The sequence below is a fragment of the Echiichthys vipera genome (genome assembly GCF_963691815.1).
Source record: "Echiichthys vipera genome assembly, chromosome: 3".
NCBI classification, from domain to species: Eukaryota; Metazoa; Chordata; class Actinopteri; order Perciformes; family Trachinidae; genus Echiichthys; species Echiichthys vipera.
In genome coordinates, this window is record NC_139828.1 from 7239846 (window position 1) to 7258774 (window position 18929).

The 18929-nt window shown below is 42.7% G+C and overlaps 1 protein-coding gene across 4 annotated transcripts in view; it reads right to left on the reverse strand.

Moving 5' to 3' along the window:
- Positions 1–15412, reverse strand: part of LOC310945059 (disks large homolog 4-like) — a 124332-nt gene extending 108920 nt beyond the window's left edge. For 2 of the 4 annotated variants that reach the window (XM_083911004.1, XM_083911001.1), the window contains exons 1-4: positions 14842–15165; positions 13521–13691; positions 10236–11082; positions 9820–9916 (exon numbers count right to left, since the gene is read on the reverse strand). In XM_083911004.1, the coding sequence (XP_083767130.1) occupies positions 9820–9916; positions 10236–11082; positions 13521–13691; positions 14842–14860 (1134 nt within the window). In that variant the 5' untranslated portion in view covers positions 14861–15165. Of the gene's footprint in view, positions 1–9819; positions 9917–10235; positions 11083–13520; positions 13692–14841; positions 15166–15327 lie in introns of those variants that run through there. The other 2 variants (XM_083911003.1, XM_083911002.1) reach the window with 2 other exon arrangements.
- Positions 15413–18929: the final 3517 nt, after the last annotated feature.

Consider the following 18929-nt stretch of genomic DNA (forward strand, 5'->3'; position numbering starts at 1 on the left):
GTGTGTGTGTGTGTGTGTGTGTGTGTGTGTGTGTGTGTGTGTGTGTGTGTGTGTGTGTGTGTGTGTGTGTGTGTGTGTGTGTGTGTGTGTGTGTGTGTAGTGGCGTTTACCCATTCTACACATTAACCAGTCAAAAAAGATGCCATACATCAACATTTCAAATATGGTCACTTGATCAGCTTTTACCAGCTGGGTATTCAGTTTCCACATGAGTGAATGTTCCTCTATATCTATCTATGTACGGTGAACACACACACACACACACACACACACACACACACACACACACACACACACACACACACACACACACACACACACACACACACACACACACACACACACACACACACACACACACACACACACACACACACACACACACACACACACACACACACACACACACACACACACACACACACACACACACACATAGAGACACATATTCAGTATATAAATCCCTTCCTGCCTCTATGCTAATATGCTGTGTGAGGACACGCTGACTCCTGCTGGAACCTCACAGCTGCCAAGGTCAGCGGAAAAGTTAGAAGATCATCCCATTAATGGACTGTCATCTATTGAATATTTAATAATAATGAATTCCAATGGAGGGATGGCAAAAGTCTAAAGAGTGTCAAGTCTCTGCAGAAATAAATTGGAGCACCCAAAATATCGGGGTGTTTGTCAGACATACAGTGCCACTATGTGGCAAAACACAGATACAGCAGAACCTGGACAGCATTCTGTAAATATCCATTTTATCTCAGTTATGTCTCATATAAACCTTTATTTTTATACTTTTTATGTTTTTTGCTGACATTGAGAAATAAATGTAGGGGCTTATAGCACCTGTATGAGCTGTATTAACATATACTGTATCTGCATACAAATACAATGCACTGTCTCTCGGGATCTGGACATAGACAAAGAGTGGCTTTTTTACATATACTGACGTATTCAATACTAATTACTGAAGTCATTTTTGTTAAAAACACGTATTACTTGATTATTTGATGATAAATAACCAGAGCAGGCTTATAGTCATATAATGCTGCATTCATTTTACTTATATTACCACTTTAAAGCAGTACAAAAAATATTTTTGACCCACAATAAGCATGTGGCCCTGTTACTTTGTAAACTACCCTGACAGGGAGAGGTCATAGGTTCACAAAGCCATGATGAGTCAGTGCTCTTTAATTCCCCCTCTTGATCCAACAATGGTAAGACTCTACAGTGAACTGCATTGAACTCTGCTCACTGCCTTTGTTTGTATGCATGTGTTTAGGTTGGCATGTGCAAATATGTGTGTAGCTCCTCAAAGATTAGTCATCTGCTCAATGGGATTAGCTGCTCTCGCTGTATTCAGGCAGGACATGGGCTAAAATGTTTAATGGTAGCTCGCTGGGCTGTTACGCTGAACCAGAACAATTCTTGTTCCTGTGAAAACAGGGAAATTTCTAGTTGCTGGTAGTCTACAAACAGTTGCATGAAAACTCTTAATACGAATAAGTTCCTTCATCGCAAACTCCTACTACAACAACAAGAGCTACAACTACTACTACTACTATCAGTCCTAGAGTGTTGGTGTCCTGCTTGCACTCTAGCAGGACTCTAGCAAGCAAGTACTGCTCAATCCCTGCCTAAGTTGACCCTGGTAATTAGCCGAGTTGGGCTGAACTGAGCGACCAAATGTAAGCTCGCTCTTGCCCGTGCATTGCCTTATGATTGGGTTTCGTTTTAGGGATGTGGAATTGGATCTATGCTGAGAAACAGCTCCAGCCTTGGGCCAGTTTAAGTGACTCATTGCTTTTCCACTCAGCCACAAAGTGATACTTAACTGTAAGGCGCGTAAAGACGTTAACATCATAGCGGTTTAATTCAATTATTGTACCAACCATTGATAATGGATTGTGTGATTAGACTCAATGTATAGTTTTGGAAATAATGAGCAAATAAAATACAGAAGAAGATAGCTGAGCTTTGTCACGTGCTTTTTTTATGACAAGTTATGATTGAGTCGAGACTTACGCCCATCTTCTTATAGTTATCACGTCTCCAGGCTGCATCAAAGTGATGCATTTAACAACTGCTAACTCACTATGATAACCATCTTCTGACCCCACTTCCAAGGGTAAGGGCCCTAAACAAGTTTAGACATAATGGGCTTTTTTCTCGACACATCATATACCGTATTTTTCGGATTATAAGTCGCCGTTTTTTTCATAGTTTGGCCGGGGGTGCGATTTATACTCTGGAGCGACTTATGTGTGAAATTATTAACACATTACCGTAAAATATCAAATAATAGCCTGGGCTTTATCTCAGTCACGTAAGAGACTAGGCGTATATCAGCAATCGTCTCACACACACACGTCAACCAATCAAAATTCGGAGGGGGCGGGTCATGGCAAAAGTGCATTGTGAAAAAAAAAAGATGCTAGCTGCTACTTCCGTACCGTTGAGTTGGAGGAGTTGTTCAGAAGTGACACCGAGGAAGAAGAGTTCAGTGGATTCAGTGATGAGCAGTGACAGAGTGTTTGGTAAACGTAGAGCGTGTTCTATATGGTATAGTTCTGTGAATGACTCTTACCGTAACATGTTACGTTAACACACCAGGCACGTTCTCAGCTCGTTGTTTATGCGTCATATAACGTACACTTACTCAGCCTGTTGTTCTCTGTTCTAGTTTTATTTTAAATTGCCTTTCAAGATGAAATGTCGTTTCTTGGTGTTGGATTTTATCAAATTAATTTCCCCAAAAAATGCGACTTATACTCGAGTGCGACTTATATCTGTTTTTTTCCTTCTTTATTCTGCATTTTCGGCCGGTGCGACTTATACTCCGCAGCGACTTTTAATCCGAAAAATACGGTAATCATTTGTTATTAAATTGGAATAATTAATTTAATATTTTTTTAACTGACACATTTTTAAACTTAATTCACTAACAATCTGGCGGTTATTAAAGCTACTAATCTGCGAGGCATTTTCAACAAAATAAGTCTTAAAAGCAAAGTAGTGGAATTTAAGTAAATCTGGCTCTGTTAGGTCCCTTTGTTAAACATACAGTATAGGGATCCATGGAGGTCCATGTTGAGGTGAATGAATAAAACTATTGTTCTTTAGTTTAGATGTTCATTCATTTAGTGAACTTCCATTACCCTGTGAAGTTCAGAGGAGAAGCAGTTGGTTAGCCACTACAGGTAACGGAGCATTAGCAGGCAGCTATCATTAATGTTGAAGCCATGAGCTCTGGCCCCGGACTAATGCCTCTTAATTACTCGTCAGCCAACATCCTTGAGCTCTAGCACCTACAGTTCTGTGAAACCAGGATACAGGGACTGGATCAGGGTTTCAGAAGGATGTGACACACATCTTGTTCCAAAATTATTTGGGGGACGCTCATAACACTGACATGTGTGGGAGCCAGCCTGTACTTTACCTAAGCCAGGCTTTGGAAACAGGTTGATACTGGCTTAATAGAATTAACGAAAATACAAAACGCTATTTTGCAATATTATTTGTGTAGGGTTTAACATACACCACACATTAATACACAGGTAGCAGCCTGCTGTTCATTTATTACTGACACTACTTTGACCTCATTTGACCTTTCTACCATAATTGCAAGACTCAGGCCAGTTTCCTGAGTGAACCACGCAGCAGGTGAGTCACAGTATAAATTGTAATTAAAAGTATGTGGAGATACGTTACATTGATTGAGGATGAAGAGTTGCGACGATCCATCTTCTCCTGTAGCCCTTGCATGTGGCCCAGTAGGTGTCAGCGCCTACAGGCGGGGCTATCCAGACACCTACAGAGTTAGTCCAGTTCTTCACAACAGCTGTGGATCTTTCGCTGAGGGTCTCATGAAGTGAGCGTATAGTACATCGCTGTGTTAGTCCAACTGCATGTGCATAGCTCCTGGCTCAACACAACTGCTTGGGAAGTTCTCTCCCTCTTCTCCTCTCCTTTCATGCCTTCTCCGTTGATTCATTCATCAGTCATGACCCTTCTTCACAGTTACATAACGGTGCCAGTTGGACAGTTGCAAAGATCACAGATAGATGAATTGGTGGAACGATAAAGCACAGAGTTTTCTGGCAAAATCCAGCAAAATAACCCAAAAAACCTAGTTATAGGAGGAATCCATGCTCATGCACTCTCTCACAGACTCAATCTCTCCTCTTCCTTCAGTCTTTGTGTCATTTGTATTCCTCTCTTTTCTCTCTCCCTCTCTTTGTCCCACCTAGAATAGCTCCACCTCTGTAAAGTCTATTAGCAGCCTAAGGTAAGCCTCTTAGGAGAGACTCTTGCTCTCTTGGGGCACGGGAGGCCAGTTACACTGAGGGAAGCCAAACAACAATCACACACTGATAAAACCAGGGTGGGATTTAAGATGGGATATTCCAGAGAGGAAAAGAGGATTGGGTCAGATAGAGAAGAGAAAATACGGTGGAGTAAAATCCACTGTCTGCATGTTTGACAACAATCTCCCGAGCACAGATACGACTCCTGTACCTGTATATATTACACGTCGAGTGGATAATTGGAAGATGTGTGATCATAAGTTGAAGGATTTTAAAGTACTGTACTGTTTGTTGTCAATGTCATGATGTGAAGGTGTTTGCAATCTACCTGTCTTTTCTATGATTCTTTTAGTTTACCCAGAAAGGACATAGTAAAAGATTCAGAGGGGTTCAAAGAGGGAGATGGGAGGAATAAATTAATCAAGCAGGATGAGCGAGGATGTGCGGAAACATCCTCCAGCAGTAATCTAGCAGTCTTGAGCTCAGGAAACACCCTCTGTTTTTTTAATCCTTTATCTTAATGAGATAAACGAGATTAACCAGATAACTGTGAGATGGAACCCCTGCAGTCTGTTTGACTATCTGCCAACTCACTGCAGACCTATTTTGGTGTGTGTGTGTGTGTGTGTGTGTGTGTGTGTGTGTGTGTGTTGCTGTCTGTGTGTGTGTGTGTGTGTGTGTGTGTGTGTGTGTGTGTGTGTGTGTGTGTGTGTGTGTGTGTGTGTGTGTGTGTGTGTGTGTGTGTGTGTGTGTGTGTGTGTGTGTGTGTGTGTGTGTGTCAGTCACACTTTCTATCATTCATTTAGATCCCTTAAAAGATCATACGGCTTCTTTGTTATCTTATTGTTGTTATCACATTCGAGGGAAAGCCATCATGCTCCAACAGCGAATAAGCAAGCTTATGAACTCCTTGGAGCTCGTGGCTCTGCGATGGTATTTCTCACTAAGGCGACATGGCTCAGAGTGTTTGTCCTTCAAGCAGACAATGTGGTATAAACGCTTAAGTAGAGTCTACGAATAAGCACAATCAAGACTGAGTCCATAATGAGATTGAGTCTGAATCAAGACCACAGTGCCCCAGGAATAAGCCTGAACTAGGATTCAACCACACATTCAATTCTGTTACAGTAACTATGTATGCTAGAACTACAAGTATCTCAGGACAAATTGCTTTTTTTGAAGTTGCAGGATCAGGTGGTATGGTCTACAGTCTGTAGGTTTGCAGTATGGAAGAACAAAGTAAGTACCGTATTTTCCGCAGTATAAGGCGCACCTTCTATGAATGGTTTATTATGAAACTTTTTTCATATATAAGGCTCACCGCATTATAAGGCGCATAGAATAGACGCTACAGTCGATGCTGGGGTTGCGTTATGCATCCATTAGATGAAGCTGCGCTAAAGGGAATGTCAACAAAACAGTCAGATGTTTGTTGCTTCCTCCACTTCGGCACCATTGATTGGTTCATGTTAAACTCTCTGGCTGCTGCTCTGTTCCCGTGTTCTACTGCGTGACTAATTGCCTTGAGTTTAAACTCTGCGTCGTAAGCGTGTCTCTTTACAGGAGCCATTTTGGGCTCTTTACACAAACACACAAATTGAAATGAAACGGCACGCTTCGCGCAGTCATATATCTCAACGTGCATCGCCAATACTTCTTCTACGGGGGAAAATATAGTCAGCGCCTGCTCACCGTAGTTGCGAGACCTGTTGTGGCTCAATATTGGCCCATATATAAGGCGCACTTTATTATAAGGCACACTGTCAGTTTTTGAGAAATTTAAAGGTTTTTTGGTGCGCCTGATAGTGCGGAAAATACGGTAGTTTGTAAGATGTATAGAAAAGTGATGAACACACGCCTAAGTCTAAAGACAATGAATGATGAAAGAATCTCTCTTTCACACGCACACACAAATTATTAGCTCCTTCGCCTGGTTTAGTGGTTGCATCAAACGAAGTGTTTGTAAGGTTGTCAAACAGCGCCCAAACCCCCTCCCCCGACCCCTTTCCAATGTCAGAATTTTGGGGGGTACGTTTGACAATTTCCATACGTTTTCATTACCAACAATCCAAGAACAGGAACCTCACACAGCCACTGGCCAGGTGTGCGAAGGTGACCGAGTATGCAGTCTTTGAATTTGGAACGGCTACTTCTGTCCCTTTTCATTCATACAAACTACAGTAGAGCAATGCCATGATTGCCTTTGGGCAGAGACCTCCTCAAGTGTGCTCTGTTATCCTTATTTGAATGATGATTGCACGACGCCTCTCTCAAAGGCAGCCGGCTTTTCTTTTCACCGTGCCTTCAAGTGTAGCCTTTTGGGACTGTCCTGAACACTTGTGTTTTGAGACTGGACAACACGTCGTACAAACTCATTTGTTTCAAGCATACCCTGGCTATTACATTGTGATCTAGTCATATTTGTAATGAAAGTATTATATTCTCCATCCATCCATCGTCTATACTCGCTCCTCACATGTAGAGTTCTGCTGCCTTTAAACGGGCCATGAGCATCCACATTGGTGCATAATGTATGTGTTTATATTCATATTATATTACTCTTTTGCCTTGTTAGAACAGTCATCCAGTCATTCAACCACTGAATCAGCCCGTTATCTACACAGCCAGCCAGCCAGTCATATAGCTAGTCTTTTGAAGTGTGTCCTGTCAACCCAGTTTCCTGTCTCTCTGGACGTCACATATATCAGACCAACAGCTGAGCAACAGCTCGGCATCCCCATTAGAGTCGCTTCACTAGAGCGCAGCCCGTGCCTGTAAAATATCATCTTATTGCCTGTTCATTCACAAAGTACAGCACACCATCTGTGCAATAAGCAACCTGCCACCAATTCGATGTTCGCAGGTGAACTTAGTTTCCTGTCATTTGCTAAGCCTATGGTTTAACGTGAAACACTTCCTTTGCAAGTAAATGGAAGCGCCCCCAAAGATCTGCAGCTCTCAGTCTTACTTTAAATGAAAAATCCTGCTGTCTTGATGACAGTTCAGATCACGTGAGGGTATCTGGCAGCTCAGCACACAATTCATATACAATTTCAACATAAAAAGGAAAAGGATGACAGGTAATGAATGAATAAATGCCATATCATGAGGGATAAATGTACAAAAATTTGATAATTTAGAAAATTTGATCCATGGCTGTACATCCACACTGTCACACCCTGTTTCCTCTGTCTCGACTCCAATCTGCTATTTCCCCGTGTCTCACCTTAGTAGTGAGGATACAGATGCAGTCCATCCTCACCAATCCGACTGGCAAACTTTCACCGAAACATCTTCCAGCTGCAGCTTCCGCCACTCAGCCGCGTGTTGCTTTTGGTGACATCCTTCTGCCATCTATCCGTCCCTGTCTCCTCCTTCTCCCCCTCTTCTTTCATCCCTCAATCTCTCTCTCTCCTCCCTTTCTCATGTCCTCTCCACCTGTCCTTTCACCGAAGCAGCCAGACAGGACTTCTCCGCTAAAATAAAGGCCGACGCGGAAACATGGCAAATGTCCCGGTGCACCTCCGTCCGCCCGCCCTCTTGTTTTCCAGCTGCTTTCTTCGTGTTATGGCAGCTGGTAGCCACATTTTGACCTCAAAGAGTGCATGGCTCAGAATATATATTCGCACACACGCAGAACACACTCAGCACACACACAAAAAAAAAAACAGCAAACAGGCAGAGACGAGCACAGAAATGCATACACATGGCTGCGCAGGCAAACACTCACACAGACAGACAGACGTGTATACACAGACATAAGAACACACAAAAATACTTATGCTACACACACACCACTCTCTGCTGTTTTATCAGGTCAATCTCTGACAGAAGTGGGGAGGGGGGTTAAACTGAGTGAAGAGCAACAGCGGTATAGCAATGGATGCTCTACTTTCAACTTTGGGTATTGGTGGAGTTAAAGCTCCATATGCCCCCTGAAGCTTCAGACAAACTATGGGATTTCACTCACTCAGGAGGATACTGGGCTTTTTCTAGATACACAACATCACCAGATTGATGTTACTGTAAAATACATACTGTGCAAGAACGGCACAGCAGAGAAAAACACACATACATACAGTTTGTGTCTCTTTCCTGCCCTACTCTACTTCTGTCCAGCTCCACCCTCCTTTGGCCCTGCACGCATTGTTGGTTCTGTCAGTCTTTCTGCAGGGATTTGCTACTGAACATTATTATTGGGTCTCAATTTATTCTACAGTCATTTAATAGTAGCAGATGAACCTCCTCTATTAAACAGTTCAGTAATTTTTTGCCTGACAGCTGACAAAAACTAAATTACCCTTCCCCATTTTCTAAATATTATTATTATATACATGTTTGCTGGGATCGGCTCCAGCCCCCCGCAACCCCGACAGGGACAAGCGGTTGAAGATGAATGACTGAACACTCTGGAGCAGCTGTTACACCAACCCTAACACAATACAAGCAGTGGACAAATGTTGCCTGATGCACACAGTACAGCACTACAGGTAAGTAAGTAAGTACAGCAAGTCAATATCAGCAAAACTTCCCGATACGTGGACTATTAGCAGCAGATCAAAGAAGCAATGTGGGCTGTGGGGGCCTGTTGAAACAGCTAATGCCACACAAGTTCATGAAGGCAAAACCAGTTGAACAATCTCGTTCTGCTTAATAGGAGAATAAAATGTTACTGAAATGAATTGATTCATATTGTCATATTCTGTAAGGCAATGTGAGCCAATGTTTAAACAGCCAGCCTACATAAACGATCTGTACATCTGACTCTGCTCTGTGAAGCCACCAGCAGCATTCATACTGGGTCATGAGGAGACATGTTGTCACAAGTAAAACGTGTTTAACCGATGTCACAACTACTTCCACGTAGGAGTGATATGTTCGACATGAATCAACAGTTAGCAAACCAAAGTTTTCAGTCATAGTTCCGTGAAATCTTATTTTGCCAAATGACAAAATGAGCACAGGCAGGGAGTGGAAACAAAATTTGGTGTAACACGGTGAAAGAAAAACATTTGCAGTTAAATCAAAATGCCATTTTTCAAGAAAACCTTATCAGTGAACCAACCTTAGTTCTGACAAAAAGACAATAATGACAGCTTATATCTTGCAAGGAATGACTTGCCGATGTTGCAGCAGTTTACAGTAGCTGACAGAGAACAGCAAAATAAAACCTAAATATGAAAAATCTCAATACGATGAGACTATTAGGGCTACGTAAACTACAGTATTAGGAAATATTACCTGACCATATAAACATCTACAATGGCAGAGATATATGCCCAAACATGGCAAGCTCTCTGAGAGTTTCTCTAGGACTCAGGAGAGAAAACATGACCTTTTCCAGAATCGTGCACAATCGACTGTAACCGCAAGGTTGCCACCCAACAACTGACATCACCCATCAACTTTGGATATGGGGCAATACGTATTACATACTGCTATTAACTGTGGGGAGAATTTCGAGAAGGTTTCCTGACGCACAAAACAAGCAGATATGTTTTACCTTGTTGGGGATCAGTGGGCTTGTAGGTGACCTGGGGCTGGCTGGACCAGGACTTGGGCAGGTGGAGATGACTTTTGCTGGCCCGGGGCTGGTTGGACTAGAAACAAAAATCAAGGAGAAAGGGTGGCTTCATTTTTTCAAGTTTAGTTAGCATGAATAGAATAGCTACAGTACAACAGCTGATCAAATCAAAAGGACTTCATCAATGGGAAATTAATGAATTAGCTATTGTAGTTTGTAACACACTGTTTTCCCCCCAACACTGTATTTAAAGCATTAATACACAGGATTGTGACAAATTGTGACTGAAGTGTTACTTAGTTAGAGATACTTCATTAATCAATTTGAATGTCAGTTAGCGGTTGTAAAGTCTTGCTAATGCACCCTAAGAACAAATTTAACGATGTTGGACATACCTTAGATGTGGCCCTTTAGTCAAAGACCCTGGAGGACTTGTGGGGCTGCGGCTGCTGAAGGTAAATTTTCCCTGGTTGGGGCTAATTGGACTTATGCTGGGAGTGCATTTGCCGATGCCTGGGTCCTCGCTGGGCGCATAAGCTGTGGAGACAATAGCAGCGTCTGTGACTCCGCTGAGACCTGGGCTGGTGCTGGGAGTGGTGCTTGCGGGGCTAAGTTTGTCTGGAGTGGTTGGAGAGACAAAGCCTTGGATGGTGCTGGAGACGAGGGCTGAGACTGTCACCATGTTGAGTTCTGGAGGAAGAAAATCACTTTGTAGATTGGCGGAGGTAGTGGAGCTTCCTGAAGAAACATTAGAGTCAGTGGCAGTGAGATGTAGCTTCGTTCCATTCAGTGATGCTCCGGGAGGTGTTTTTATGGAGCCAGTAGGGGTTTCTACAGCATTTACTCTGACTCCGGAGGATGTGGCAGCAGAGGGAGAGGATGGCACAGGAGTCTTTGAGGCTTCAGGATGGTCAGGAGGTAGAGGAGCACGATACTTGACCTTGCCTGGCTGTGACTGAGGTGAAATAGACTGTGCTGTAGGGGAGGACGGCTTTGCTGTGGGTGTCCCAGATGGAAGTGGAGCAGGATGGGACTTGATAGACCTAGGTTTAGGGGTCAGGGGTTTTGGCTGGGGTGATCCTTCAAAAGCCCGGGGGCTCAGGGGACCAGAGGTAGCCTTTGGCTGGGCTGAGTGCTCTGCCGGCAGATCACAGGAGGCAGGGAGGTTCCATGCACCATCCGTCTGGTCAACTGAACACTTGCTGTCTGCAAGGATGGTCAACTCGTAGTACTCCTGAATGTCTGGAAGGAGAAGAGCAGAAATTCGTAATTAGTTCAGGGATTAGTAAATTAGTTAAAGGGATGAATCTATGGATGAATGAATGCATGACTGAATGACTGTATAAATGAAAGACTAACTAATTACAAAAACCATGTGGTCATGTTCTATCCAAAGGACACAAAACAGTAGAGCTGAATCAAGTAGTTGATCAACACAAAATTAAGCACCAATTATTGATATAAATGAGTATTTCCAGACATGAATCAATACAAAACTGACAGTTTCTGGTTTAAGCTTCTCCAAACTGACGATTTGCTACTTTTTTTTGTTTGATATCATTGTTAACTGAATGTCTTTGGGTTGTGGACAGTTTGTTGAATAAGATGTTGTGTTGGTCTTACTTTTTCTTGAGACTAAGCAACTATAGACTGAACAACTGGTCAATGAAACAGTGAATGGAAAATGAACTGGCAGATTTATCTATGATGCAAATAATCATTGGTTGCAGCCCTGTAACGCTGCTCCAAACCAAAGGAAACACAGCTAATACGTTGTTGACCTCTAGTGGCAGCACAGTGATATTACCACCATAGTTATATAGATCAGTAGCTCCCAGTGGGGTTCAAAACTTAAAAGAGGAATAGTTCATTCTCCAGTCATTTCCCTTTTTAGAAGAAAGCACACTGACAAAGTATATCAGAATGACTGTTATGATAAGAGGACTCACTTCCCCCTCTCCACAAACAAGACTGGCAGTTCTACACTAAATCACACACATGGTTGTTTGATTGCTGCTAACTCTGATAAGTTTGGCGGTCATAAATGACACGATGAGGACGAAGAAAAACAAAGGTAAAATGTGTGGGAAGAGGACAGGGAATACACAGACAGTTGGGGGAGGATGAGTGAAGGGAAAGGGGAGAAGAGTGAAAAGTGCACAGGGGATTTAACAGTACAATGCAGAAAACTGACCATCAAACATGCAGCTAGGATGGAAGTTACAAAGTACAGTAACACAGAGTCATAGCCATGGCTGTAGAGTATTCACACATGAAGTCAAATGTCTTTAACACAAAAGGAAGTTGAGGATCAGTAATACAGAGGACAGAAAGAAAGAAAGACAACTTGATGAAAGGTCAAAGTCACAAACAGGAACTCAGTCTGGTGTTTAAAGAACAGCACACAGGAATACAAACAGAACAGAGAAAGGAGTGCTACACCTAAGAAGGTGTGGGCGTGGCCAAAACAGGTGGGACCAGGTTTGTTGCACCGCATGTGCAGAGTGTTTTCCTTCCAATCGGCAACAGTTTACCACAAGCAGAACTAACCAGTTAGACACAGGCTGTTAACTCTCTGGAGGAATTTATATTTTCTACACATTCTCTTAATTTATGCAGACTCTCTACAAAGGCCCCTGTGTTTTCTGTGACAGGCCACGTCACGCCCACATGTTTGTGTTCACAGCTCTTTTTTCTGTTTAACAGTCACGTGACAGGCTGGCATAAGCTCTCGAAGACACCGCGAAAACTAGTGCTACCACAGTGCTCATCTCCTTCTCTCATGATGAGCCCGGCTTCCTGTCTGCTGGCCTACGAGACTACTGTTAAAGCCAAAACTTGTTTTTATCTTCAATTAGACAAAAGCACGCACAATGCACCTGTCTTCAATCCTTTATACACAGTCTGAAACACATAGTACCCTTCGAGACTGACACTGCACTGCTCCGTCAATGTTTAAGACCTGAAACTGAACCTGGCTGCAGCAACACTGAGTTCACAAACTTGTTGTCCAGACAGAATAAGAACCATAAGAACCAAGCTTAAGATTTAGTTCACCCAAAGACAGTTTCTGTTTTATTCGCACATGTTTTGAGCAAAAACAGGTAACTGAAACAGCTTTTCATGAACAATGTTCCAGTTAGAGAAATCAAGAAAAGGTAGAAAATAGTGAAAGTTGTCCACAGCAAGTGTACCCTGATTTGGGCGACGTAACCCTTTAATCTAACATTCCTTAATCTCTGGTAATATACTGTAAAATGTGGCCTGGGGCGGGTAAATATTGGTGTCAAATCTGAGCACCATCACTGTTGGTCAAACGTCCATGCCTGTACTGTGTGAGGAAGTTGCAGTCTTTTAATGTGGATTCTGAGGTAAGGAAAATGTTGACTATGTCTATGATATGTAGTGTGTGGAGCTACTGTGTTGTGGGATGGGGAGGGAATGCGGGGGTCACCGAGAAGAAGATTGATAAATTGAACAGAAGGGCAGGAAAAATGGCTGGGCTGACACTAACGTTGGATAGAGTATATATACTATGATCACAACTAAGATTATGCAAGACTCCAAAGAATGAAGGAAGGGTCAACAAAAACTAACCAAGTCTTCAAAATCCACAGCTTGTGATGTAATATTAGGTATACATGGATCTATGGAGGACACAAACAAACAGATATCCTTACCAAGCAGAGCGCTGAAGAGCTGACTTTGGAAGACATTGATGACTCTGTCCAGAGACTGATGCAGCTGGGAATCCTCCTCCACGTGGCCCTGTTTGGTCTGGCCCTGGTTCTGCTGTCTCTGGTCAAGTTTGACCCGGTACTGCTGAAGAAGCTCCAGGGCTCGCTGAGCATCTTAAGACAAAATATAGGCGTACATGTAAATAACAAAAAACCCCTTTCCCCCATAACGAATGACAGAAAAAGGGAGACTCAATCATCAGGGCACTCTTAAGTGGAGGAGATTAATTGACAGTAAAAGCCTCTGCTTAATTGAGGATTACTATGTTTAAAAACGGTGGTTCGGACCTCACAGGGTCTTCATCGGGGTGAAGTTGATAGGAGATAGATTGATAACACCTGTCTCCGTAGAGTGAGTGTGGACACAGGTGTGCCGGAAGAATGTTTTCTTAAAATATAAATATAGATAGGGTAATTTATGAGGATGCAGCTATTGTTTGTTTTAAAAAGGTGGATTGAGGTCAACTCCTGAGATAACATCACTACAATATTACAATAAAATGGAAGTTTTGAGTGATTTTTTTAAACATAAAGGGAAACTTTACAGTCGCCTGTGTGCATTCTGTGAAACAGTAACGACTATTAAGTTTGAAATGGCGTAATGATGGTCCGATGCAGAGGGCAATAGAGTTGATGGTGTGAAAGAAGGCTGCAGACGACATTCCAGGCTCAAAGGCACTCTGAACAGCTGATTAAACCGGAAGCACTGCACAACACCACCACCACCACCACAGTATCGATAGCATTAACATTAAACTAATGCTGCTTTCTTTTCATTCCTAGTTATTGATTGCTATAACCAAATATATCACGCGGAACAGTTTTCAGATAACCATGCACACACTTTAATATCACGGCACGCATGCGTGAACATAACACAGAGTAAAACAAACCTGGATCTGAATGACCTCTTTCTGCGCGTTGTATTGCACACATGCATCTTGCAAACTAGCAAAAGCAGATGTAAATACAACTACAATGCCTCTCGGGGAATAACTTGTGTGCCGAATTTGCTACAGTGTCTAAATAATTAATAAAAAGCTCTTAAATTATGATTTACGCGTCGTGTGCGTGCGCTAATTAACAATTCCCCGTTGAATTGCGGGTGTTTTAAAGAAGTTTCGCGCTGTCATTGACAGCACGTGAACGCATCATAGAGGGGTTAAAACGGATGTATTCGGTGTCGTTTCTGAAACAAAATGACACATGTGAGTGAATACTCTCTACGGAGGTGGAAATAAAGACAAAACGCATTTTTATTTACCTTTCTGTCGAACAGGCATGGTGACAAGCTCGGTCCTCCTCCTCCTCCCCGGGGCTCGTGTGTGCGTCGCGCTCTGTTATCACAGATGTGTGCGTCTGTCCCGGGACAGCCCGCCCGCCTGCCTCCAAACTGGGACACTTCACTGACACCACGACTGTGTACAACACCAACCTGTAGGCCTATTTTCACCCAAAAAAAAAAAACTTTAAAAGTGTTTGTAAGTCCCAGAAAATGGTCACAGCAGCGGATAAAACGTGGATAAAAGAAACGAAAGGTTGCCGGTCACCGTGTGGACTTAGTACCCGGAGCTTGTTTTCTCTCTCTCTCTCTCTTTCACTTTAACTTTCTCTCTCTCTCTCTCTCTCTCTCTGCTTTGGTAAAACTAGTCCAGCATTTCTTCTTTCAGGTGACTTGACTCCAAACGCTGTCCGACCGGTTCTTAGGCGGGATAACACACAAACACACACCTAAAGGACACACACTCACATCGGCCTCAGAAACACTATTAAAGCAGGTTGGAGAAGCTCTTCCTGCCTCTGAGCCTGGTGATGGGTTTGTCATGTTAAACAGCTATAGGCTATATTGTGTACAGTGCATAAAAGCCCTGTTTATTCCAGGCCAAATGCATCTGTACATCTAATCCACTCAGCCCTGAGTATAGATTTAGGTTTACAAATACTGATTAGTCTCCCCAGAGGTAAATCTATGTAGGCCTAACCTCCTCACCCCTGCAGCTGTTGGGTGATGGTGAACTAACACGTGGGAAAAGTCTGGTCAGATATGACAGCAAAAATGTATTGTGTGGGTGTATTTATGGTGCCCACATGCATGAGCACATATCCAAAAACACTCCCACAACTAAATAGCTAGGTGTGTTATTGGGAAATGTCACAGGTGTAATCCCACAGTCGCCCGGGCAAGTCCATCCCCGTGTGAGACTGCTGGTATTGTCACGGTAAACGGTTTTATTGTGTTGAGCAGATTAAATCTAGCTCTATCCCAGGCTTGTTTCTATTTCTAATGCTAGATCCCTGTCAACTACCAGGGCCTGGTTTACCTAAAACAACGCCTCTCAGTCCATAGGTGACTCGGCTGGGAACAGGAGGGTCGCCGGTTCGAGTCCCTGTGTGGACCATGAATGGAGCGTGGATTGGTGGCTGGAGAGGTGCCAGTTCATCTCCTGGGCACTGCCGAGGGGCTGTTGAGCAAGGCACCAAACCCCCAACTGCTTGTGGCGCCGATCCATTGGCAGCCCCCTCGCTCTAACATCTCTCCATTAATTGCATGTATATAGGTTCTGTTTGTGCATGTGTGTGTATTTCGGGCCTGTGTGTGTGTAACCTGTATAATAATAATAACAGAGTGAAAAAAATCAATTTCCCTTGCGGGATGAATAAAGGTAGTTCTTCTTCCTCTTCTTCTTCTTCTACTTGTACGCCATACAAATTTACATACCTTGTTTTTAGCGGCCTCTTTGGAAGGAAGGTGTAACTGCAGAAACCTGTTCTTTCAGAGCCTCCATCTTGTCACGTTCATGGTCCCCATAGCTGTGTTCGAAATCATTCCCTCATTCACTCACTCACTATTCCCTAAATAGGGTTTATTAAATAGTGTACTTGACAGTAACTTTACTAACTCAGGAGTTGGAAGTTCCCGATTTCCAATTACAAATGAATGCAGCATAACCGTTAGTGATGAGCAGACCAACTGCTGTCAGCAGCGTCTAACATGGCGGCCCATTTACATTTAGCCCGGGAATGTCGCAACAGACATGGATATTGAATACTAAGCAAAAAGGCGAGTAGAAGTGCTTTCATTAGTGGGTCACATGATCCATCCCCATTGTTTTAACTCACTCTTTGGTAGATTTTAGTAACTTAGAAGACAATTAAATGGATGAAATTGTACGTACTGTACAACTTTAAAGTTAAGTGAAATTAAAAGACCCATCATGGATATCAAATCTTTTTGGGTTAAATAAGTGGAACAGCAGATGCCACTCACTTTAGCACCTAGGTAGGCTAACGGTTTTTATATTATTATGATATCAATTGCCAATGCCACTGTACAGTAAGTCAACATTCACATTTTGTCACCATAGGAGGCCCAGCTGCTCCAAGATCAAGAGCTTCTAACCAACAGTAAGCTAACTTTAACCCCCCAAAGTGACAGATGCAGAATGTCAAACATTTAGGAAGCAACATTCTTCTTGCAGTCTCTTCCACAGGGGAGCAAACCTTTGTTCCTTGGGTTTTATGTTCCCTGTTTTGTTTGTGACCAGGGAACAGCAAGGTGTGATGTTCTCCGCTGTTCACAGAAAGGGTTCAGTTCCTAATGTAGACCCCTACAGTACCCCCTAAAACTGACCCTCACCCTAACCATTACCTCTAGCCGTGCCAAAATGTTGAATTAAATCCGCAAAGGTAGAGGCTTATGCTACCGGGAACATAAGACCCTTTTGGGGAACATGGAGATGACCCCCTTCCACAGTTGCTTCCAGATCATATAAATAGGGTGTGTCCAATAATTAAGTAAGCTGTCACCAAGTGCCAGATTAATCACTGGCAGGTAACTGAAAGTTTTAGCTAGGCTTACTGGTTCCCCTAGCTTCTTTCCGTATGCTAAGCTAGGCTAAGTACAGCCCTACGCACTGGAGGAACAGAGACTTCATTGGTAGGCTATTAAGCTTCTCTTTAAACTGTGGAAAAGACAGTAAACTAGTTGATTTCCCTAATTGCGGTAGTGCACCTTATATTCTTTGTCTTAGTGACATAATTGTAGTCTATCTGATTTATGATACATTGGTTTAACTCCACAGTGGAGATGCTAATGGTTGTCAGAGTGAAAAGGCAGAAAGGCATTGCAAAGCAGCTGCAGGACACACATTATGCATGTTGGACACACTATAGGCCTAATGTATGTCTGTAAGGGAGAGAATGCAGGGATATTTTATCTGCATACACACTGCATTCACATTCAGCACACACACATATTCAGGCAGGAGCTGAATGCAGGTCATGGACTCTGTCTCTGGTATTGTTATTGATCAGGTCAAGAGCTTATTGACAGCTTTGGTGGGTGCACAAATAAACCCTTGCACACACAAACTCACAAACTGATGGCAGCATAAATTATGCGCCAACGGGGGAGAAATTTATGCATGATTGTGTGAGTGGGTTGGTCAGTCGACAGACAGAAGTATCATTTTGTACAAATCAGTTTGTAAATGACAGTATAGAGGACAGAGGAAAGAGGAAAGGGAACAATAGGTCATCATTCTGCTTTCGTCATTGTGCGTGTGTGTGTGTGTGTGTGTGTGTACTATACCCTCTATTGTTAATTGTCGGCCTGTAACACATAAGCAGAGTTGTTCGACAGAGCGCACTGACGCCAGGAGAACAGTAGAGAATGGTCACGACAGATACAGGGAAGAAAGTTAAGCCACTGATACCTATATTATAATCCAGTTGTGCATCTTATCATACAATATGTTACAATACAGTGTCATATAATGTTGCATTATAAGTAAAAGTCCTGCATGCACGTAAAATGTATTTGATGTAAAAGTACACATTTTGCAGAAAAGAATTTTAGTGAGTTTTAAAGGTTTATTTTTATTATTGGATTATTATTTCTGAAACGTTAATTAGTAACCGCATTAAAATAGAATAGAATATTATTCAGGTTACACACACACACAGGCTCGAAATACACACATACACAAACAGGACCTATATACATGCAATTAATGGAGAGATGTCAGAGCGAGAGGGCTGCCAATGGCTCAGGAGCCTTGCCTTGCTCAACAGCACTGGTTCAGTGCCCAGGAGATGAACTGGTACCTCTACAGCCACCAGTCCATTCATGGTCCACACAGGGACACACATGGTCCACCCTATCTATCTGGTTCATGTGGAGCTAACTTTGATTACTTTACTGGTTATTCTAATCTTTAACAATACATCATATTTTAAAAGCAGCTATCTGTCATATATAAATGTGTCGTACAAATGCAGTTGAGTAAAAAGTAGTATAAAGTAGCATACAATGAAAAAAAAACCTCAAGGAAAATACAATGTACTCACTGG